A 24,755-nucleotide genomic window follows, 5' to 3' on the forward strand; every position below is an offset into this window, starting at 1 on the left:
TTTCGTTTGTTTCTTTTTTTAATTTAAGGTTATAATTATTGAAAAAAAAACTTGCCTTCGGGCAAAGTGGGTCGTGCAAAGCAAGTATAGGATTTAATCATTTATTTATTTATAATCTCTTTACACATATGCTGACTTAAATTTTCTATTTCAATAGGATAAGTATAACTTTAAAAAGTTATTTTTTAGGATGACAATTGATTAGTCTATTAATTTAATCTGTTATTTCTTCGTGTTTTATAAAAAAATGTGCTGACTTTAAATTGGATAAGTAGAACTTTTTATAATGGCAGGTAGCTAGTCAATTATTTTAATCATTTATGACTTCATATTTGATTGGCAAAGGTTGCGAATCGCAATTAGTTAAGCTTGCCGCTTTGAGCCCCCTTGTAGGCCAAAGCGGGTTTTTCGAGTGTTTGCAATGTTTGATAATAAATAAATATTGGGTTTGAAATAATACAAAAATAACTTTTCATTTTGAAGTTCAAAAACCCTGCTAGGAAATAAAACGAAATTGTTGCGATAAAATCCAAAAACTACAATTTTTGAGCGTTCTTCGAAAACCTACCCGCTTTAGGCCACCCTCCCCTACTAGTATTAGCAATATGGTTTTTATAACCATAGAGTAAGAATTAGTAATGGAGGGAGCAAGTCCAATCATTGGCTTAGAAAAAGCTGAGGCAAAAGCTGCAAGTTATGTGACTCAACAATTACGAATGGTTGACACGTGTTGCGTGAACCTAGCAAAAGAAACCTAATTTCTTCTGATGCTTGCTTTGAAATCTATCACATGACTTGAGATCTTTGCTTCACAAATGAAAGTCTTCACTCCTTCCATTTTATCTTTTCTCAATGCTTATAACAAAGGGTTCTAGGGTAGAGGTTGACCTCGAAAACACTACCCTGACCTATATTTTTATATGGAAAATTTTAAATTGTTCCTTTTTATTTAAATGGATAACCCCCTTCCAAATCATATTATACCAAAAATATCTTTATGATAAGATAATTTTACTAAACTTCAGCTATGTGTTATTTTTTAAATTCTTACTTCAATGTACCATGGTTCATTTATGAGTTTCTTTTCTTTCTTTGATCAGAAAACTAGTTTACATACTCGAATTGGAGTTATACACAATCCAAGTGCCTCAATAGCATCCAGGAACATAATCAGCAAGTCCATTGAAGTTGCCTTAGAAGTGTTAGATCGCCATACTGCTAAACTATTTGTTACAAAGTTGTTGAAGCCTGCTAATGCAAAGCAAGTGATGAATGGTGAAAAATCTGTTACTGATTTTTCAATATCGGTAAGTGAAAAATTTTCATTTTTTTTTTTTTTTTTTGACTATAGTAAACTGTCTCTGAATAATATTTGTAGGAAATTCTGCCATTTTTTTCAATCTGTAGCACAGACCAATATGTTTTTTTGAAACTTATTTTTTTAAAAATTTCATTTGAAATTTATTTTAGTCTTGATATCAAAAAAAAAAAAAAAAATAAATAAATAAAATAAAATAAATAAATAAAAATAAAATAAATGAATAAAAATAAATAAGGAACCAATATTTGAAACTCAAGAAAAATAATTTTTATGTGTTTTTTTTTTACTTATTTTTTTGCAAACCTGTTTGTTGCTCTCAGCTTAAAAACACATTTTCAATTTAAGTATTTTTCTTCTAATTATATGTTTTAGAATAACCTAAGTTCTTATTTTTGAATAGTTATTTATCTGTGATTTTATGTTTTTGATTGTCTTTTGCAGACAATGGAGAATGAAATATTTCTTAAACATTTAGAGGCTTTTGATGAAGAAAATATGTCTTTTCATGAGAAATTTTGCAAAAATACTTTGAAACTATCATCTGGTGACAGAGCTATTGTCATAAATGGAAGGGTAATTTTTTATTTTTATTTCTCATGCCTTTTTATTGCTTTAAAGGGGAAAAAAAGCATTCATAAGTTGTATTACAAAAAGAAATGTTTTTATATTAATGATTTTTTTAAATCTCATACGGAGGAAAGCATCAGCATTTTGTATAATTGATCCGTTAGCTGTGGAAATACTGTAGGGGAGGCTGGGGATTGTTGATCCGTTTTTTGTTAGAGCTTTATAAATTTTATTTGAATCAGTTAAATTAAACAACCTCATGTTACATATTTAAAAGTCTTTTTCCCCATCAAAATGCTATGCCATTTTTTAAAGTTATTTGTTGTAATAAAATATTTCGAAGAAAAACCAAAAATAGGAAAACGTATTCCATTCTGTTGGAGCAGAGCCGGAACTATGGGGGACAAGCCGGGGTTCTTGTCCCGGGCTGCAAAATCGAGTGATGCTTCCAGCACAAAAAAATTTCTTATTCTTAGAAATTCTGGAAAGTACTTTAAGTATTAAGTTTTGAAAATTTGAAGCTGGGAAAAAAAAAAGAAAGTAATGCAAAAGGGTTTCGTGCTTTGTTGTTTATTTTGCTGATGATTGAAATTGACTTGTAGAGTCATTTTCAAAAACAGGTGCATTTTTTACAAAACAAGTTGGTAAAACAAGGCGGCGAGCAGCAAGCGACTCTTTACACAGATGGTTTTAGGTGTTACAGAGAGAGATAAGTAATCACTTTTGGCGAGACTGAACCGGAGCATGTGTACTAGCCACTTAATACATTTGCCCTTAGTAAAATTAAATAAAACTATATTAAATATTGATTGTTTCTTCGCTGATCAACTGGCTTCTGGTGTAGACACCGTGCTACCACCTATGGCAGCAGATTTTAGGGAACGGCATATTTTACGATGTCAAGGTAAAATATAAATACGTATTCTCTTGGGATTGAAATTATGTCATGCTTAAAACTGTACAAAAGTTTTTCCTTCACGAATTTTCTGAAGTCCCCTTTGATTAGAAACAGGGAAAAGTTGGGGCTGTAAGTGTTGCTGAAGGCATTTAGAAGCTCTAGGGGAAGAAGTGTCCTTTTAAGTGTTTTAAATAGAAGTCACACGTTTATTATTGCTATTTGTTTATTATTTATTCATTTAAAAAATAAAATTGTTCAAGTCAAATTGAATAATTGAAATTAAAAAAAAAAAAAAAAAAAACAGTGGTGATTAAAACTAAAAGTTAATACCCCCCCCCCCCCCCCCTAAAAAAAAAAAAAAGAAAAAAGACTCTGCAGTAGGAAATAATTAACAGTGCCAAAGAAACTTCTTTTTTATTGGTCTTGATCAAGTATTCAGTAAAGACTGAGAAACAAATACTTAAAAATTCAACATAAATACTATAATTGACGAAAAGAATTAATGTTTTGGTTTTGACGTTGTGAACTGTTAAAATATTTTCAAATTGACAGCAACACTTAGCTGAAATTAGTGGTTCACAAAAAATAATAAAACTTGTTTTAGAACTTCAACATTGATTTTTTAATAATAAAGCATCCGATAATCTTAGTAGTAGATTCAAAAATGGGTGTGGCATATTTTTATAATGTGGTAACGTAACACTTCTCCCATGTCAGCTTTTTTAAACTTTTCGTTATTAATAGGTAATTTACTTTAGCTGTAATTTATATCTGTTACCACAAATTCCCTGTTACAAACAAATAAAATTTGCAGTCACTTGAAGTTTGTTGTAACGGGATTTCACTGTATTTCAAAGATCAAATAATTAATAGCTTTTTTTTGTCTTAAAGATTTATTTTATGTGTTTTTTCTTTAACTGTTAGGTAATTGGTCCGTTGGAGGATGGAGAGGAATTTACTCAAGAAGATTTTCACCTGCTAGAAATATATTCAACTGGATTATATGCTGACAAGATAGTTTCTGAATTCAAAACACATTCAAAAGATGGAAAACTTGATAGGTAAGTAACAAATTTTCAGTTCTTGTCCCCGCTTTATTACAGCTTAAGTTCAGTTCTGAATTTATCGCATTTGCTCCAAATTGTTCTGAAAAACAGTTGGGCTGCTAATATCACAAAAAATTGATTATTTAGCATTATAAACAGTTTGTGTGCTACTAGTGATGTAAAATACCTGGGTATTTATTTTTAGGGGTAAATACCCAAAATGGGTATTATTTCAAAAATTTATATTTAACCAAAATACTTTTCTGTATGTATTCCACTATGTATATATACAGGGTGTTTTGTTTTAACCTTCAAGACCTCTATTTTTGCAACCGTTAGTCCTAATGCATACTTCCAATTGCAAAAATGTTCAAAATCAGATGCAGACTTAAGATAGTGAAAATTTGAAGTGAAAATAAAAATGAGTAAAAAAATACAAATTTTTACTTTTTACATGGGCCCCAGGTCCTCTGACTTATATTTAGGGAAATAATCTCCATTGAAAAACAATTCCAACAAAAAAAGTTTGACATTAGAACGACCAATATTCACTGAGATATGAAACGCAGCATTTTGTGACTTACACCACTTTACACTCGTCATCAGTAACATTTTTGAGGGGAAATATAGCAGTTAATGAGTGTTTATATAAAATTATATGTGTGCAGAGTGTGGTTTTTCAAATTGTTCAAGGTTTTGCAGCATGTTTTGCGCATCATGGCATAACATTTGCATGAATTTTTGAATAGAAATGAAAAATGTAAATACCTTTTGTTTTTTACTTTGCGAACCTGTAAGTCTTCTGAAAGGGTAATAAGTTCTGATCTCATCTTCTGCATGGTCCCTTAAAACTTTCAAATGAAATATCTCCCTGTGTTTTGATTGCACAAATGTCAAGTTTTTTTTTGTGTCAGTAAGTTTTAAATGCAGATCATTTCTCTAATTATAAGTTAGGGGACCTAGGGCCGTATAAAAAGTTAAATTTTGTAATTTTTTACTCATTTTTATTTTTGCTTCAAACTTTCAATATCTTTACTCCGCATCTGTTTTTTAAATATTTTGCAATTCCAAATATGCATCTAGGACTAACGGTTGCAAAAATAAAGGTCTTGCAGATTAAAACAGAACTCCCTGTATAACCAACCATATACAAAACAATAAATTGTTCCCTAAAATTTAAATTTTTATCACATATTTAAAGAATTATTGTGTAAAACAACTCAGCAATCTAATATGATATTCACATTAAATGTGTTGGATATGCCTAATCAATGTTGATAGCCAAATTTCAGATCTAAAAAACCATTCTTCAAAAAGTAAAAAACTTAACTGATTACAAAAAAAAAAAGCAAACATCTTCTCCAATTATGGCATTGAAAAGAAAGATTCTTTGGTTCACGATATGTTTCTTTCATAATTTCATTAAGTCTTTCAATAAAAAATATTATAAACTGTGTAATACATATGTATGTATCAGTTTTACCAATTATTTCATATTTAGATTAAAAAAAAATATTTCTCATTCACTTTTTGCATTTTTTTGTAAAATACCCAGTTTTTGGGTATTTACCCAGGCCTTGGGTAAATACCCAAAAAATATTTACCTAACCGCTGGGTATTTACCCGATCCACATCACTATGTGCTACTGATCAGGATCCGACTATGACTCTTGAGGACACTGGGCATGAACTTTTTTGGTGTCACCGCCCCCCCCCCCTCATTCATATATAAATGTCAAAAGTATCCATTACAGTGGTTCCCTAATTCTTGAAACTGTTGTGGAAACTTCCCATAACTCGAACGTTTTAGCCTGTTCCTTGGGACTTCGAGTTATCGAGAGTTAACTGTATATTGTAAGGCCTTAAGTGACTTCGGGATTTGTTAAAAGGATTGCACTTAAAAGGTGGAATTTCTTTTTCTAAATTAAGTATTTTCAACTAGATATTGTGTGATATGAAATGATTCCATTTTTCAAAAATTTAACCATCCTATTTGATGGCCTGGGGCAATACTTTAATCTGGCTCTGCTACTGACATAAACTTAAAGTGAACAGTTTGAAGGGTATGCTAATTACCAAAATGAATTTTGATGGAAATTGTAACGACTTTTATTTGGTTATCCAAAAGGGAAAATATGCTTTTTAATAGGAATAAAATAAATATCTAAATGCAAAAAGCAAAATAAAATAAAACAATGTTAATGGGATCAAATTTGTCAACAGGCATTATTTACAAATTTGATGCCTATCAATATTGTTTTTTTTTTTTTTTTAATATTTTTTATTATTGGTTTTGTCCCTTTTGAGGCAGTTGCAGATAATATGTCTAAATTGTTTATTCAACTTATTGGCGCTATACTAGACTGCAATGTTTTTTTGACAATGAAGAAATAAGCTGAGCTCAAGGAAAGGAAGTTGTTCCCATTGCAGCATCTGAATTTTGGGAGGAATTCGGAACTTCACTTTAGAAATGTGATTTGTTCTTTAAACTTGTGCATATCTAGCTATTTTTGTAATAGTTTGGTAAATTGTTAGACATTTTAAATTTTACGAGTGTCATAACATGGAGTAGTACACTCATTTAGAGTCTTGCACCAGCCAATTAAAATGCACAAGCAATTGGTGACCTCCTCTGATTCTCCAAGTAGGTAGCTTGTAGTATGACGTTTTATCTGTTGACTTCGTTCTCCTAGGTTTTTCTTCCACATGTTGTACGTCATTGTCAAGAAACACTGCAAACTAGTATAGTTGTTTGCTTAGTTAAACTCCATTTCTGTATTTTGTTAAGAGTTGAACAAGATTTTGTTTATTTTTATTATTAATGTGCCAATTAATTTGAATTTCAGTGATATGTTGATGAAAATTTCTTCAGTTCTTCTTGCTCATTCACAGCCAAAAGTGAGGCATGAAATAAAGTTCTTTAGTGACAAATTTAGGTAAATTTTTTATATGCTATTTTTATTATTTTTTATTTGGTTAATGAATATATTGTTGCTTTTTAGATGAATTATTATGCTTTCATTTGCTTGATATGTATGGTGTATGTTTATTTTCTAATAGTTGAAGCACCATTGAATCGTCAACTGGAACAAGGTTGGGTGTTATTTTTTATTTTTCGAAAATTGTCTTTCTGTTGAAATACAGTAAACTCCCGATTATCTGTGGGACGGATTATCCGCGAGTCATTTTACAGTCAGGAACATGTCTTTTCGCAGTGAAAAACAAATACCAATGGGTGTTTTTTTTGACGAAAAATTGTAAATAAACTCAGTTGTTTTTGTTTTATTTTTTTACTAGTGGTACCCGCGCGGCTTTGCCCCGTAGTTGAAAATTAAATCATTTGGTTCCCTGTATATTTACAAATAATGGATGACGAATTTCTTGCAATTGGCTCTGTTTATTTGCTCTCCCATTCCACATTATGATAATTTCGTAATTTACTTGTCCATCTTATGATAATTTTGCTCCAGAAAATGTTCTTAAAATTGAAATAGAAAACGAATAAAATCGAATTTTCGAAAAATCGCTTCGAGGTGCACACCCTCATGCTACAAACTAACTTGGTGCCAAATTTCATGAAAATCGGCCGAATGATCTAGGCGCTATGCGCATCACAGACATCCTACAGACATCCACACAGAGAGACTTTCTGCTTTATTTTTATTAAAGATTGCACATTCTTCATCGTACATACATTTGTTCTCTATTCATATTAAATTCTGTTTTGTAAAAATACAAAACATTTTTACTGTACTGTATATATTTCCACTGTTTGAAGGAAGTATTATGCATCAATACAGCTAAATTTTTGAGGAAGGAAAATGTTTGCCTTCCTTATCCCTCATTTCAGCTTTTTTGCAGTTTATCCGTGATTTTTATTATCCGCGGCGCCTGTGCCACACAATTCCGCGGATAATCGGGAGTTTACTGTAATGTTGGTTGGTTTGTTAAAAAACGAATTTGGGTTTATTTTTATCCTTTGGAGGAAAAGGTTTGATACAGTGGAGCAACTTTGGATGTGAAAGCTTTTGGAGATTAAATTGCGCTCTGAAAAAAAAAGCTCTCCTGTAAAATTTGTATTTTGTAACGTCCAACACTGTTTCCATACAACCATTCAACTAAACATTTCTTTTGCTCTATATTTCAATTATCCTGTTTTACGTAACTTAGCAAATCAATTTAAGCTAAAATTATTAATAAAATGAAACTATTTTCTATTTATTTATTTGTGGGCTTGTTATGATTCCAGTGCTATTAAAATTCCTGCTGCCCAGCTTGAAGAGCCAGCTCATGAAGTTGTTGTCATAGTGGATCCTGTGTCTAAAGGAGCTGCAAAGCTGTCCTCGATGCTTATGGTACTCCAGAGGGTCATCAATGCTCATTTCAAAATATTTCTTAATTGTGTTGATAAGCACTCTGCTATGCCTTTACGAAGGTATGTTTTTATAAAAAATTTTGTGGTCGCTAATTAATTTTGTAAGTAAATGACATGAGGGCTTTGTAGTGGTTATATAAGGTTTGAGATTAACCTTCAAGATAACCTATGAAAAATTCATTTTAAAGTACAGTACTATTATGATGTTTGTTTAAATCACTGAATTGTATAAATTATGTACTAAATGCATTTAACCTATTTTTTTTATAGAAATACATTAATTATTAAATTATTAAAATGATATGATTAAAAGATTCATTTCATTCAAAGCTTAAAATAAATAAGAATTCATAACTTGTTTTTTTTTTTTTTTTTTAATATCAAATCTTACAATAGTATGAGAAATTTATTTAAGTTCTAAGGGTAGCCATATGGTAGAAACCTTAGGAGATAGCAAATGATTGAATGCTTTGAAATTTTTGTGAACATTAACTTATTTTTCCTGTTTTGATTTTGAAAGGTAGTAACAGCTTTATGTGTTTATGCTATCTATTAGAAATTAATTATTCCTTTTGAACATTAAAAAAACTTTTTTAACATTCATTTAACCTCACATACCCCTTTCCCCTTTTTGTTTTTTTTTTTTTTTGAAGGACACACACACACACACATTATTTAAATACTGCCATACCAATTATTTTTCTATGTTTACCTCCATGGATAACATTGTCCATTTAGTTATAAAATGATGAAAAATCAAAAAATGTGAATCAATCTTAAAAGTGGCAGAAAGCATTTGAATTTTAGACTTAAATTCTTAAAAATTTCATAATGATGTATTTTATATTCTTGTTTAATAAAGAGTTGATTTTTTTTCGTTAGAAAATAAGCGTAAGCCTTGCACTTGCATTTGAAAGGCTTTTTTTATTTTATAAACTACCTTGGCATCAGTTAAACCTAGAATCATATGCAAAAGACTGCAAAGGAGTCTTCTTCTGTGGAGGTTTTTGACTAGTGATTAAAAGCAGAAAAAAAATTCAACTAAGTTAGTTTTCAGAATTTAAAATATTACATTGTTCACGTACAACCTTCAAAAATATTAGGCTCCTCAAAACAAACCAATCAATGATCTGAAATTTTTCCAGATATTCAACACATAACATCACAGCTCTTCCAAAAGTCTCTAATTGTTTCAATGAGAAGTGGAAGAATTTGAGAAGCTTTTGACATTTCTTATATATTTATTTATGGAAAGAGAATGGTCATATGAAATGGAACGCTCATAAAGCACTTTTAACTACTTATCAAAAGATTATTCTAATGACATAAATAATCAAACTTAAAGTGAATTACAGGGAATTAGTTGATGGAAATATATTCGCCTATGCATCCTATCTTTCGGATGTAGTATCCAAAGCTGTTGGGAATTAATCAATTTTAGTTCTAGTTCTCATTATCTCTTATAAAGCTTTTATGCCTCAGGAGTTTGGTACATCTGCCCCTTGTTCTAATATGCAAGTTTATGTTTCTCACAAATCATGTGTTTTCCCCCCTACTATTAGCATGTGAGATGAAGGATCAGTTGTACAATATAATACTAACATTACTTAACTGATTACAAGAGGTAAACTTCGACTTAGTCTGAAATGCAGAGCATGAGTGTCATGCAATTTGTTACCATACTTTACTTAATTATTTGGTTTTGAGGTCCAAGCATCAACTCAGTATAAACCATAAAGTTATCACAACGGATAGGCAACTGAGTAACATGTTTGAAAAATTAAATAGTTTGTTTGATTTTGTGAATTTTTTATGCTGATGATTTTCTGCATACTTATTTGATTTCATGAGCAGTGTGACAATAAATAGGTGACATAAAATTTGTTATGCATCTTGGTTTTTAATTGTGATTTTCTTAGCAAAGTAATTTAACTCTAAGTTAAAATGTTGGAGTATTGACATGAGCTGCTATTCCATTTTGTTTGATTACTTTGCTCATAGTTTTTACCGCTTTGTCCTGAATGAAGAACCTGTTTTCGGAACAAATGGGGAGTTTGGCGTTGCACCACTGGCAAAGTTTTCTGGTTTACCTTCTTCACCCTTGTTTACTCTTGGCATGATCACTCCAGAAAATTGGCTTGTTGAAGTCGTCAAATCTCCTTATGACTTAGACAACATTCATCTTGAACAGGTATTAAATATTTTGATTTCTTTCGAGCGACATTTGGTGTTGGGATGGTGGGATTATTGCTAAATTATGTTCAAGGAGAAAATCCTTGATCATAATCAGGGTGGCGACAGATCAGGGAAATCAGGGAAAAGTGAGGGAAATATCAGGGAATTTGGAAAAAATAACAAAAAATCAGGGAAAATTGATTTTATGAAGAAAAAAAATTCTTTTTTGCTTTACAAAATTAATTACACTAATTCCCTACGCATTTTCCGCCAATTATCTGTTCAAAAAAAAAAGTAAAATTATTGAGGTGCGATTATACACTGTCGCATATTTGTGCATCTTTTTTCCTCAACGTCAAAGTATTGAATCTTACTTATTAACCACAGGATGACTTCCTAAGATTGCTTCTGTGTCTACTAGTTTGTTTATTTTACCTAGCTTAAAATTTCCTTTTACACTTTCAATGCTACGTAAAATAAACAACCATACAGGCAAAGAGGAAGCCTTCAATAATGCCTTAACTCCTTTGCCTTTATTCCATTGTCTCGAAGTAATTAGCGTACTGTAATCACGATTTCAAGAAGAAATCTTTGGTTTTTGAATTAATACTATAAAAGCTTAAAAGTTATTACTTCTTTGCGTTTTTAATTTAATTGCTAACATTGAACCTTCAATAAAAAAACTTAGAGCAGTTTATAAAGGTTTTCTTTTCTTCAGACTTAAGTGATTCTTTAATTTTATAACCAAGTTGTATTCTTCTTTTATATATTTTGAATTTAACTAATTCCTTTTTTTTTCTTTTCTTGCATTTCAAAGTTGTTTGTTACAAAAGCAACCTAAGATTTTTTCGTTACATACTGAAATCATTTGAAATAGAGTTAACTTGTGTACTTAAGTAACTTAAGTAAGTGTACTTTATTTTTTTTATTGTTAAAAAATGCTGTATTCATTCATTGAAACCTATGTGTTTGATGAGAGAAAAGCTCCCTATGAATGGATGTCAAATGGCTTCATCTGTTCTGCATAAATATGTCAATTAATTATATAAGAATAACTACATTACTTCTATTCCTTCACTATTACTTGTTATTCTTGCAACAATGATTATACTGTTTGAAAACTTAGTTCAAAATAACTTCAATTACTTTTTAGTTTCATCACAAATACACATGTGTTTTTAAGAGTAATTTTAATAGTTTCTTAAAATTCTTATGCTAAGTGGTATCTGGAAGTAAGTGCTTTTTTAAAAATTTTTCTATAATATTTCCATGTAGAAAAATTTAATATACAGTTTTGTAGGGTCCCCCCCCCCCCCCCAAAATTGACTTGATATGTTTTTAACCATTTTATTAAAAAAGTAGCATTTTTAAAAAATATATCTTTAGTTCAACAACTTTATACAACTTAAAACGTTTAAAATACTGTATTATACAAACATATAATGGATTTCAAGTAGAGCAAAGAAAGAAAACCATTATCATTGGTAACGTTAATCAAGGAAATTTGGTGAACTTAATCAGGAAAATCAGGGAAAAGTCAGGGAACTTTTTTCACAGCTCCTGTCGCCACTCTGAGAATTCAGGCAGAAGACTTCGGTTCTTGTTTTGAAGCAGTTGCGTGATGATGTATAACTTCCTTTATCGAATTATGGTGTAATCTGACCAGTAAATCAACAACCCTTAAGCAAAATTTCATTTTCAAAAGTTATGTCATGAAAGGCTGTTTTCAAAACTTTAACATCATAAAAAGGCTGTATTACCATTTTTATTGATATACCAGGGTTATTTTTTTTTTCAAGGTCCCATTGATCGCGAAATGAAGACCACAAAGGCAGTGAAATTTCATTTACAGTAGGTGCCGCCTAATGTGATCATAGTTAATGTTATCATTCGCTTAATGTTATCAGAATCACGAAGTCCCGGAACACTTGTATGTTAACACACGTTGAAAAAGTCGGATATTGTAATCAGCGACTTCGTTTATTGTTATCACTTTTTTATAAACTTTCAATTTTTTCCCCGTTATTATTCCTCAATTAACAAAAATACATAGGCAAACCCTGACGACACTAACTTTCTGTGTAGCATTTTGTCAATTTCAATAGCAGTTCAAAATTTTTCTAGGAATGAAGCTACAGAAAGTTCGCCCCCAATGACCACAGACTCAACCGAAGAAAACTTTCTTTTGCACCTAAAAAAATTCAGTCGCTGGAGATGGCATTGATGTAGGACCTCCATTGTTGCCATTGCTTTGTAAACTATTAAGGAATTGTGTTGAGATTGAAAAAAAAGCGAAGTTAAATTAAAATCTAAACAAGCAAAACCATGCTGGAAAAGATAGAAAAGCTGAATGTGCTTTGAAACTGGTTTACGAATGTCAGGGAAAACTGGTCATATTTTACTTTCACCTATTACTATGTGATTAAAAAATGCATAATTTAGCTTTAACTTTTTAGAATTCAGATATTTCCATTCTGTTAATTTACTAATTTATAATTTGAAAGTGCGTTCAGTTGAGGCACTGTGATTTTAATTTGAGGTTGCAAAAATAAATGCATCTTAATTTTAAAAAAAATAATTATTTTGTGTCTCTTGGATTCTTTTTGGTTATTGTTATCAGTCGGTTATTGTTATCAATTTGTATTTGTCCCAAAGTGATCACATTAACCGGCGCCTACTGTATTTGGAATATGTATGTACACTAAGGTGGTCACAAGAAATCGATTTTCGAATTTCTTCCGCGAAACCCCCTTAAACTGTGCCAATGGACTAGAAAACATGATTTGCAAAGTTTCAGCTCAATCCGATAATATTAATACGTGCCGCAAAGAGGCTAAAGTCACGAAAAAGTGATTTTAAGCAAAAAATTGTAGAATCGTAGTTTTTCTTCTTTAAAACCAAAACTTATCATCCTAGAAACTTCATTCTGGTCTCATTTTATAGGAAGTTTTACTCTCATGACGAGTTATCTTATCCTTTTCTAAACAAAATTTATAGAATGGTACTGAGCATTTTTTAGGTCAGGTCATGGAAGATATCATCAATAAGGAATTTTCATGCAAATATCTAAAAGCATTACAATATTCAATTATATTTATTTGCTCATTGTTGATTTTAATTGATCCATTAAAAAGACTTCATTTCTAGGTACTTTAAAAATTAAATGTAACAAATTGTTGATTTAAAATAAAATAGCTAAGTAGTTCAGAAGAGAAAGCAGAGTTAAAATTACAAAGCAGAAAAAAAAATCTAAGGCATTTTATTGCTTGCACTGTTAAATTATACATCATTATAATATTACTTTTCATTGAGAAGTTAAAGTGGTAATGGCTTTGATATGACGGATTCTGATGAATGTGGAAAAATGTGCCTGCATTCGGACATAACTTGTAATAGAAACTGTCGTTAGTTAGAAATTAGTTTTACACCTGTTTCAGCTGTGCATTGACAACCCTTAAACTGTTTACTATCTTTTTAGCTTTAATATAATATTGGTTTCCACACTATTCATCAAGATCAGTATTTAAAAACTTTGCATCGATTTCAAATCTCTGTAAAATATTGTATCTCTTAAAAAATTTGAGGAGAAATGAAAAAATCAACTTCTTTGTAAAGTAAACTAAGCTTCTTTCAGATTGAGTTATGCTTTTGTATCCCTATCATCACAATCATCTTCATTATCTCCTACTTCGGATTTTAATTTTGCAACCTTCTTTGTTTTGATCTTTTTTTTCTCCCTAAAGTATCATCAAAAAAGGGAAATGCAACCTTCTCTGAGTTCAGGGACCACAAATGATTAATTATTTTAGTTAGTCTGTGCGTACATCATCTTCATAAATACTCTTGTATTGAACCAAAGATTTTACTAACTATAGATCTTGGTTGGGGGCCAAAGCTGGATCGCAGACAATAAACCATACTTTTCCATAAATATTGTTGATAAACAACCAAATATTTTATCTTTAAATCAATTAAGGAAAGCTGATCCCTGAGAAGATATATTGTTAATGAGTATATGTGGCAGTGATAAGCAAAGGAATGTAATTGACAAAATTAAAATTTTGGATATAATCATTACAAATAATAGGGGAACATGTCCTCTGTTTAGAGGCAAGAGATGGTACTAGTAGCTCTGGTAGGGGCTGCTATATAGCATGATTTAGAAAAAAAGTTCAATGAAAACCTACCCTACCTAGAATCTGCACTTTAAATGCATTTTATGGGGAACTTTAAAAAGTCCACTTACATCCACTTGCTTCTCACTACGTCATATGAATTAGTGAGAAGCAAAGGGATGCAAGTGGCAAAACTAAAAATTTGGAGATAACCAGTACAAATGGTAGGTGAACCTCTCCTCGATCTTGGGGCAAGCGATTGTACTAGCAGCCCTGGTAGGTGCTGCTGTACAGCATGATTTAGAAAAAATTTCAATGAAAGCCTTCCTTGGATCTGATCTTTAAACGTGTTTTACTCGAAACTTAAAATAGTCCACTTGCATCCCTTTGCTTCTCACTGCCTCATATGGAATTTGCCATCCATCTTGTGTGATGAATAGCGCCAGATACTCAAAAAGTAACATTGTTTGAAGAAAGACTCCCTAAATAAGTTAAGCAAAGTGGAATGAACATTTTATAGGCATCCCTAAGCTGCTACTGTTTTTATTTCTCAAAAAAAAAAAGCTTGAAATTTCACTTGGATTGCTTATTTTGTTTTTAATATTCTATACTTGCTTTGAATTGCCTCTTATCTATACCATTAATCCCAAAATTTCTTGAAAAATATCTGGTTGAGGACTAGTTGACGTACCTATTTTGCAAATCGAAACTGCTTTCAAACCACTTCTAAGATGTGGTAGAGACATGCTAAATATGAAAACTTTTTCTGTAACAACTGTACTCACAAATCGCAGGTTTGTACTGCAGAAAAGAGCCATAAAATGACTGTCATTTTAATGAAAGCCCTAACAAGTCCTCGTCTAAGAACACTGGCCACTTTCCTGGGAATCGTTGTTTTTCCTTTCTCTGGGGGGTCCAAAACCCTTAAAAGACTGGGATTTTTAAGCTAGTTTTTAGCGCTGACCACCGAGGAGGAAAGCAACGTTCCGTATTTATGACCTCTACAGCTAATTTCATAAGTTTTACATGCAGTTGTTTGTTTTAGCTTATAGGTTTAGAGATATAACTACATTACAGTGAAATTCTGCTACAACGAACTTCAAACTACCAGAAATTTTCTTTGTTGTAACGAGGTTTTAGTAGCAATGATTTCGTTGTATCGGTATTCTTTGTAACAGGATTTCACTGCATATATTTCTGATAATATTGCTGTTTTTGCTCTGATAGCTAAACATTGTAAGGAGGTTGCAACCATTAACTAAAAGAAGCAATACAATTTATATTATAATGATTCGTTCTTTTTACGCGATTTTGAGGATATTAGCTACGACCTGACTTGAAAAATACTGAATAATGTTTAATCAAGTTTTACAAGAACTTAGATGATATTAGACTTAAAGAGAATAAAATTCCCTATAAAATGAGACCAGACCGAAGTTTCTAGAATGAATAATTTTTGTTTTACAGATGGAAAAACTACGTTTTTTGCTAAAAAATTGCTATTTTTCGTAACTTTAGCGTCTTTGCGGCACGTGTTAATATCATCGAAATGACTTGAAACTTTCCAAATCACATTTTCTAGTCTATTGGCACATTTTAGGGGGGTGCCGCAAAAAATTAGTTGAAAAAAGTTTTTCCCCATGTACCTTGTGACAACCCTAATGTACTCCTTCCAACTACTTCGCGACATAGTCGCCGCTCCAATAAAGACATTTGTCATAGTGTGGTACTATTATTTAGATACCCTCGTCATAGAAAGCAGCCGCTTGTACTTTTTGTCGAATCTGTACGCTGCCCTGCAGCTCGGTGTCGGAGCCAAACGTCTGTCTTCCTAGCCAGCGTTTCGTGTGATCAAAGAGATGGTACTCAGATTGCGCCAAGTCTGGGCTGTATGGAGGATGATCAAACACTGTCCAGCGAAACTGCTGCAGGAGGTTTTTGGTTGAAGCAGCAGTGTGTGGACGTGCATTGTCATGCAGAAGCGCAATGCTTGATGACAACATCCCTCTATGATTGTTCTGAATTGCCCTTCCTTCAGCATTCAGAAATTGAATTACAGCATGCACTTCACACTTAGTGGGAGACGCAATTGTTTGAGGCATGTATCCTTGTTCATCGCTTGCTTCAGAATAACCACAACGACCTGATGCTTTGCACAATTTTATTTGAGAGACTGTGCATCAAATCTACGCACAGCGTCATCAGTTTGACTTTCTGGTTTTCACTGCGAGATCGATCGGACCTTGAAAAAAAAAAAAATAATAACCCTCATATCTAATTAAGACAAATCTGGGAGTACTTTTAGGCTTCTATGCCAGGTTCTTTTAGTAAAGAAAAAGTGCAGCAGTAACTCGGTAAATAAACTTGTCGAACCAGAGGACAAAAAAAGAAAGTCATTTCTTGTATGGAATTGTATAGAAAGAAGATACTGTTGAAAGCTGTACCAGATTGTTTTGATATCCCTCTAAAAAGTATATTTCAAGTGACAAAATGACTTTTAATCATTTTCAAATCCTGTTTAAATTTTCCTGTATCTGCTACTTATGGGAAGAATCTTGAAATCTACTTTTAAAAATATAATGTCTTGTACATGCATTACCATGAAATGTTTATTTTTTGATGTTAATGTAAAACCTGTTTTTTCCCCCTCTCTTAGGTGGAAAGCAGTGTGCATGCTGATTTTGAATTAGAACATTTATTAATAGAAGGTAATTTTGTCTTTTTGTAAATGCTAAGTGATTAAGCTATCTCATTCTTTAAACATTTTTTCTATTTTTCAAACCAATCTTGACATATACTGCCGTAGGCAGGTAAACGACAGTATCTGCAGTAATGGGTTTCCAGATATTTGAAGAAACACATTTTGGATTCAATACTAACAATAGGGAAATGTTAGAATCGGACTTTTTTTCAGCAGAAACCAAATAAGCAAGCTTGTACAATAAAACTAATGTACAATAAATGCAAAAAAAAAAAAAAAAAAGTAAAACAAAAAATTTGCTGTTACTGCCTTTAAGCTGCCTGCGGCAACATTAGCAGTTTTTGATGCTCAAACTTGCAATTCTATTTTTCTGAATACAAGAACAAGAAAAGGAAATCAAGACAAAAGGAGAAATTATGAATGAAACTTCCTCTTTATTGAAACTGAAAAAAAAAAAAAAAGAAAACCTATCTAACTCTTGCATTACAAGGGTATGAAGGGCAAGTTTTAAGCTTGTGTAAGGCCTGAATATGAATTGCTAATAATTTAAGCCATGTGAATGATATAAAATTTCTACCTATTAAAAAGTTCAATAACAAAAACAAACTTTTTTAAAAATTAGCTACCCAAAATATTGCCTTTGCACAAAAAAAAAAAGAAAAAAAACTTGATTGCCAAAACCAAGGGTGCCCACCTAGGGGGGATCATGGTGCAGACTGTACCGTTGAAATTTTTAGGAAGGGGGGGGGTGTTTTGAGGGGTATTTTTCACTTTGGGGGGGGGGGGGTCTTCACAATTGGGGGAGGGCACTACTGCCAAAAACAAACCCTTAACAAAGAATCATGATTACAAATTCAACTTCTTTTTAGAATTATTTGTGGTCATTAATATGGAATAATCAATCTAAGTTCAAAAACATCCTTTTCATATTGTTTATGAGTGGTGCCCACCCCCTAAGAGCAAGGGCGCACCCCCTAAGTATCGTGAACCTCCAAAGCAACCCCTCTTAAAATTTTAATGTCACAGTGACCATGACACCCCCCTCCCTAGGGGGGCACCCCTGTTAACATTGACTTTACCATATTAACAAGACATACCCATCTAATATAAAATGTTTCTGTATAGGTGCATAGTTTGAATTTATACTTTATCTTAAATTTGAATACTTCAGGTTAGTTTTATTTAAAGTAAAGAAATAGAAAGATACAAGTTTTCCAATTTTATGTGTCCAAGAGCCGTGTGTTTCTTCCGAGCATTTTTTTCTTTTTTTTTTGTCTGCATTAAGAATTTTTCTTTTGCTGATACTCAAAACACATTCATTTCATGATTTTTATATGAGATAGATGTTTATATGTTTTTGTTAATTAATTTCATGCATAAAATACATTATTATAAATGTATATTTTTTTATTTTAATGAGGCCACTGCTTTGAACAATCATCTGGGAACCCTCCTCGTGGGCTGCAGTTTATACTTGGTACTAAAAGCTCCCCTGCTGTTGTTGATACTATTGTCATGGCAAATTTGGTTTGTATTATTTTGTTTTTAATTGTTATAAACTACTATATTGTATTTTCATTTCATTTTATATGTTGCAGTGTAAGATAATTGTGCTCTTATGATTAATTTTTATCATATCAATGGCTGTCTTTTCGAATGTAAATGTCACTGAGTTTCTTACATTAAACTCCATTGGGTTTCTTTTTACTTCCTTTTATAAAAAAGGAAGTATTGTATTTGCAAAAAAAATTTCACTCAAAAATCGACCTTAATTTCCATCCCCCCCCCCCCCCCCCCCCCCCCAAGTGAATGATGAGTTTTTTTTTTGACTCGACCACACATGGATAAGTGCCTAAGAAGGAATAGACACGCGAAATATATATTTTGACGATTCCCGAGTTAATTACAAGTTTTCTCGTGACGTCTGTATGTGCGTATGTATGTCGCATAACTCAAAAACAGTATGTCCTAGAAAGTTGAATTTTGGTACATAGACTCATAGTGGGGTGTAGTTTTGCACCTCCGCTTTTGGTTGCATTCAGGTGTTTCTAAAGGGGTCTTTTGCCCCCTTTTTTGGGGGGGGGAATCATTGTTAATTTCAATGTAAACTCAAGTGGTGTGACTCAATTTGGCGGACACTTGGCGATATATCGCCAGTCTTTTGGTCGCCAAGTTTTGTCCCCAACTTGGCGACAAATTTGGCGATTTTTTACATATGATTTCAATTTAGCCACTGTTGGTGATTATTAGAGAGGAAACTATTGAATCACATTAAAATTGCCAGTAATTGGGAAATGACATTTAATTGGGGTAAAAGGAAATCGTCAGCTCGTTTTCTTTTGATACAATACTATAAGTTCTGCTTAAAACAGGGGTTCTCAACTTGTACCGCCAGTTGAGAACCCATGGCATAAATGCATTCCGTATATAACGTTTTAGTTTGTAGTTTTTAAAGCTGATCTTTAACAACTTAATGTAAAATTATTATTGCATATCTTATGATTAGGAATTTTAAAATGTCTTTTGTTTGAAGGAGTTAATCAAGAAGGGTTTCATTGATGTATGTTCATTACATTTAATGATAGTTTAAATATAACTGTAACTAAGTAAGTAATCAGATCATACCTTTTACTTATCCAAAATGCAATCTTTTCGTATTTCTTCTTCAATTGGTATTTTTTGTCATTGCATGAACATTGAAAGAAATATATGTCTCCACTTATTTTATTTTATGGAGAAAAGTATATTACTGATTGTTACAGGATTGGTCAAGAGCACATCTTGCTAGTTTTATGCTGATAAATGCATGAGAAATTCAGAAACAACTGTAAAGCTAGAAAAGTCCAGCTGCCATTTATTTAATATCACGTATTTATTTATTAGCAAATGCTTGTCCCTCAAAATTAATTCAAAGTAGTTTATGAAATAAATATATAGTTTCTAAGGCATACATTTGCGTTGGAAATTGCCAATTGTATGTTTCAGAGTTATTGTGAACTTCTTCTTTGGTGTGTGAGTTGATATGACGCAATGGCAGAAGTTAAATACTTTGCACTTGTATGCTTACAAATGTTGTTTTGAAATTTACAGTAGTTTGAAAATTATATTTTACCTTGAAGGAAAATATGCTAAAAGTATTTTAAAATATTCTTAAGTATTAATTCCGTTTAACATTTATATTAGGGTTATTTTCAACTGAAAGCAAACCCTGGTGCTTGGCATTTGAATTTGCGTCAAGGTAGATCAACTGACATCTACGATATTGTTGGGTGAGTTCAGTGACATAAAAAACAATTCAGTAATATATTATACAATATGCAGATGTAATTAGAAGCTTTCATATTCTAATTTGGTCTTTTTGTTTTTTATGATTTTTCATTTAGGAGTGATAACACTGATATGACTGCTGGGTCATCAGATCTGTTAATTTTAATTAGCTCTTTTAGAAGCCATATAATTAAAGTCAAAGTAAGTTTTATGTGTGTGTGTGTTTTAATTTTTTCTCTCAACTTATGTATAGAAAAGAATAAGTAAGAATAAAATAAGCTGATTGGATAAACTATCAGATTCACTAAAAGCCAAGTGTAGTGCATTCTGATTTATTAATATACCTGTCTTCATTCATAAGGCTCTATGGAACCTATCAAAAAAACATTTGAAAAGCTTGCGCTATAAAGTCAGATAGAAAATTTATGCAATTTGGGAAAATATAAGTAAAATTTCCAAAACACTGATCAATAATATCCAAGCTTTAACCCAAATTCAAATCAAAGTCCTAAGCCCAGTTAAGACTGAAGATAGTGACTGATTAAAAGCAAAGTGATTAGAATGCAACCAGGGGTCTGGCCAGAGGATATTTGGGTCCGTTAACGGACCCTTCGCAAAAATCCGATCAACCAAAACGGACCTTTCACAAAATCCCGATCAAACAAAACGAACCCTTCACAAAATTCTGATAAACAAGATCGGATCTTTCACAAATTGTTTATTGAAAGAGCAAATCTGAAAGCAAAGTAATGCATATTTCTGTGTATAAACCGATAATTTTTGGATTTTTTTAAAAGTCAAATTGGAGAGATCAGCTTATACAAAATCGGCTAATTTAAAAAAAAAAAAAAAATCGGCACTCTTGCGATGCTCATGCAAGGGATAAATATTTGCTACTGCCAAATAAATATAATGGTTGTTTGTTTTATCATAGCTAATTAGCAGCGGTGATGTTGTAAACTTTTCTGAAAAGGCATTGGTAAGCACTTTTCTCCGCTTATGATTTAATAAACAATAATAATATATATCTGCGAAATGAACTTACCAGGAAACATCACGATCAAGGAAATTCAAAAAAATTCCAAATTGGTGGCATTCGAAAGAGCATTGGAAAACATGTTTATGGCACTGAAACTACGTGCCCTCGTGACCACGTTATCGAAATATGAGGTCTTAAAAATTGCCGAAATTTTTAGTAAAGTCGCCAAATTTAGCGAGTTTTGTTCAGAAATGGAAGGTACGGAGCGAATTCAACATCTGCATCTGACAAGACATTTCACTTCCATATTTGGTCACCACCAAAGCGCGTGAGAAATAGCGCATTAATTCCTTACTCGGGGTGACTACCATGGCGCGGGGTGTCGTGGCACAGACTGCGGCATTGAAATTTTTAGGGGCTTGTGTTCCGGGATATTAACGTGCAACTGTATAGGGGAAAACGCCACCGCCCGAAATATTTGTTTTATTTTATTGTAAAAACAATGGAAATATAATGTATATTGACTTCAAATCATATTTTCTTTTGACGAATCCCCTAGACCCCGAGGGGAGTTCCTTCAAACATTTGTTTCCAACTCTAGAAATGTGAATGTGGGTGTGTCTTTTGTTGCTTTTCGAATAACTAAAAGTAATTTTCTCGAATAATTTAATTTGAACCTCCCCTCTGTAAAATGTTACGGAGAAGGTCAAGATAAAAATGTCTTTTAGCATTTTAGGTAGTAGTAGTAGATGTAAGTAGATTTTTTCTTCACTATTTTTTGTGGTTATTATTATTGGTGAAATATATTTTATTTCTAAACAAGGTTCTCATAAGTATTAATTATTTTTTCTTTTAGGTTATGTGCAAAGCTAATTTGTTCTGATTTTTGACATTTTACTGTAGTAATAAAGCAAATTAAAATATACTGCAGTGAGAGGTTCCCCGAGCTTAAACTTTTGGGAAAGCAAAAATTCTCAGTTTACCGAAGGAAAATTCAAATTTTGCCGAGCGATAAAATACGAGTATGCGCAAATAATAATGTATGAAAAGTGACTTTCGGGAGTTAAAAAATTGTAATTATGTCCTCTAATTTGCCGAACTGTCAGACGAACTTTGTCGAATAAGGAAAATTTTTGGGAGGTCATAGTGAAATCCCACAGTGCGCTCCTAACTGCAGTCAACAAGAACGACCTCCTATTACTGCGACCGATCTGTCATAGGGTTCGAGCACAAAGCCTCGTTTAAAATTCCACAGATGTAATGATATTTTAGCATCCAATAGAACGTATTAACTGAATACATTTGAATATACCCGTTCAAAGTTTAAACTTTTTTGTTATTCTTAAGACTGTCTGTTAAAAAACTGATGTTTAAAACTTTTATGCTTCTGCGGGTGAAATATTTCCACTGAAAGAGTTAATTCGATGATGAAACTGTTTTGAAAAAAATATGATAACCGTAGAGAAACGATAAACACACTTTAAAGTCTTTTTTTTTTTAAAGTCGTAAATCTGAAGTCTTCAACAGTATTTAAATACGAAGAAAACGACAATTTTAAAGATTGCAAACCATGTTCTCAAATTAAAAAAAAACGATTTCTGTCAGTTATTTCCAGTGCGTTTTTCGTTATGTGTATCGTTTTCAAGTTATGTGTAAGCCTTCTAACAAGTCAAATAAAAAAAAACTGTATTAATTTTTATTTTTCTCGTATTTGAATTCCCTTTCAACTTGAAACATAATTGGTAAAAGTGACTTCAGTATTTTTAAAAATGACTAAATAACAGGCAATATGATGTGCATTTACGTTATAGCGACTTTCAGTTGCAGTGACAGACTTTTTCGAACTACAGGGGTTGTTGTAATGAACGTAGACTATAAAATTTTTGATAAGAATCTGTTGTGAAGTAATTTCCGACATCGTTAGTTTTGCTGTGAAAATTTTTGACATTTACTATCCGTTGTTTTCTTCTTTTTTTAATTATTATTATTTTTTTTTTATTTTAAATTAAAAATTAAACATTTTCGCTAGCAATGGTCAGACAATAAAACTTCATGAATAATAATAACTATTGAAAAAATAAATAAGAGCTGGGATACTACAATCCATGATCATTTTCTTTCAACATCAAAAACTATCCATTTTATTTTCAATATATAAGCTTTAATAAGCACGTTTTTTTTTACTTATTCATTTTAATTCTCGTACATAATTATTAATTACTTACAACACATTTCATAACAAGAGTACAAATTTAAATTAGTTAAGTAAAACACACTTGAAATGCACTTAAATTCTGAAATGCATTATTATCACGATTACAAAATTAAATCCTACGTTCAATTTCGTTATAAAGTTGTAGCTCCTCTGGATAAAGCTCTCTAGTTTCCATTTCACAGGCTTCATAGTTACTTTTTAATTTTACACACACAAGTAAAGGGTTAATTCGAAACATTGTTTACGCGCTTTACAGATGACCAGAAATGGGAATGAGAGTCTTGCTAGACGCAGGCGATGAAATCACGTGGTATTTTCCATTTCCTGCCAAGTCTTTAAATTTGGCGAATTTTCGTAAGATTTCGACAAACTTTGACCCCCCATATCTCAAAAACTAAAGGACAAGGGCACACAATATTTGGGTCAAATTTTTTTCTAAAGATACTCTTTCGAATGTGACCATTTTTAACTTTTTTCATGATTACTGAGCTCGTGATGTTTCCTGGTTAGAACTGCAAAGGGATATTAAGGGTGGGGAAAAATATGATCACTTCAGATAGGGTTACCAACTTTAAAATTATCACCACTTAGCGTCTGGCGTTGAACCTTTATAATGACTTGATTAGAAAATATTCTCATCATTTTACCATCTTGTCAATATTTGCGTTTTACGGTGTGGTGCGGAGCGATGTTTAATTGTTATTTTGAGAAATTATATGGGTTTTGATTTTTCGATGCTAACAAGGATGGTTAACTTTAAATAAACTCTTTTAATTGCCGTTTTTTTTCTTTAGATTTCTACATTTTGAAAAATGCAATCTTTTAACATCTGATATGAGAATCATATTTTGTTCTTTTTTCAAGCTAACTTCGCTTTATTAGGATGCAAATAAATGAAAAGTCTCTTTATTTCTTTTAGAACTCTCATTTCAAGTTTTTAAAGCAAAATTCCATTTTCTGTTATGAGTCAAAAATTAAAATGCTGAATAGATGGTTTATTTTATTTATTTATTTATTTATTTATTTATTTTTAAATTTTTTTTTCGCATTAACTGTGTCTACAGATATTAATGAAATGTTTATCATAGGACTCTAA

At 31.7% G+C, this 24,755-nt stretch overlaps 1 protein-coding gene across 1 annotated transcript in view; it reads left to right on the forward strand.

Annotated features, from left to right (window-relative positions):
* LOC129228098 (UDP-glucose:glycoprotein glucosyltransferase 1-like) overlaps positions 1–24,755 on the forward strand; it is a 103,535-nt gene that overhangs the window by 49,479 nt on the left and 29,301 nt on the right. Inside the window, 10 exon segments of the mRNA XM_054862738.1 lie at positions 1,101–1,307; positions 1,763–1,894; positions 3,711–3,847; positions 6,679–6,768; positions 8,082–8,267; positions 10,209–10,398; positions 17,154–17,205; positions 18,619–18,725; positions 20,382–20,467; positions 20,582–20,666. Of these exon segments, the coding sequence (XP_054718713.1) occupies positions 1,101–1,307; positions 1,763–1,894; positions 3,711–3,847; positions 6,679–6,768; positions 8,082–8,267; positions 10,209–10,398; positions 17,154–17,205; positions 18,619–18,725; positions 20,382–20,467; positions 20,582–20,666 (1,272 nt within the window).

This window comes from Uloborus diversus, chromosome 8 (assembly GCF_026930045.1).
Source record: "Uloborus diversus isolate 005 chromosome 8, Udiv.v.3.1, whole genome shotgun sequence".
Classification (NCBI taxonomy): domain Eukaryota; kingdom Metazoa; phylum Arthropoda; class Arachnida; order Araneae; family Uloboridae; genus Uloborus; species Uloborus diversus.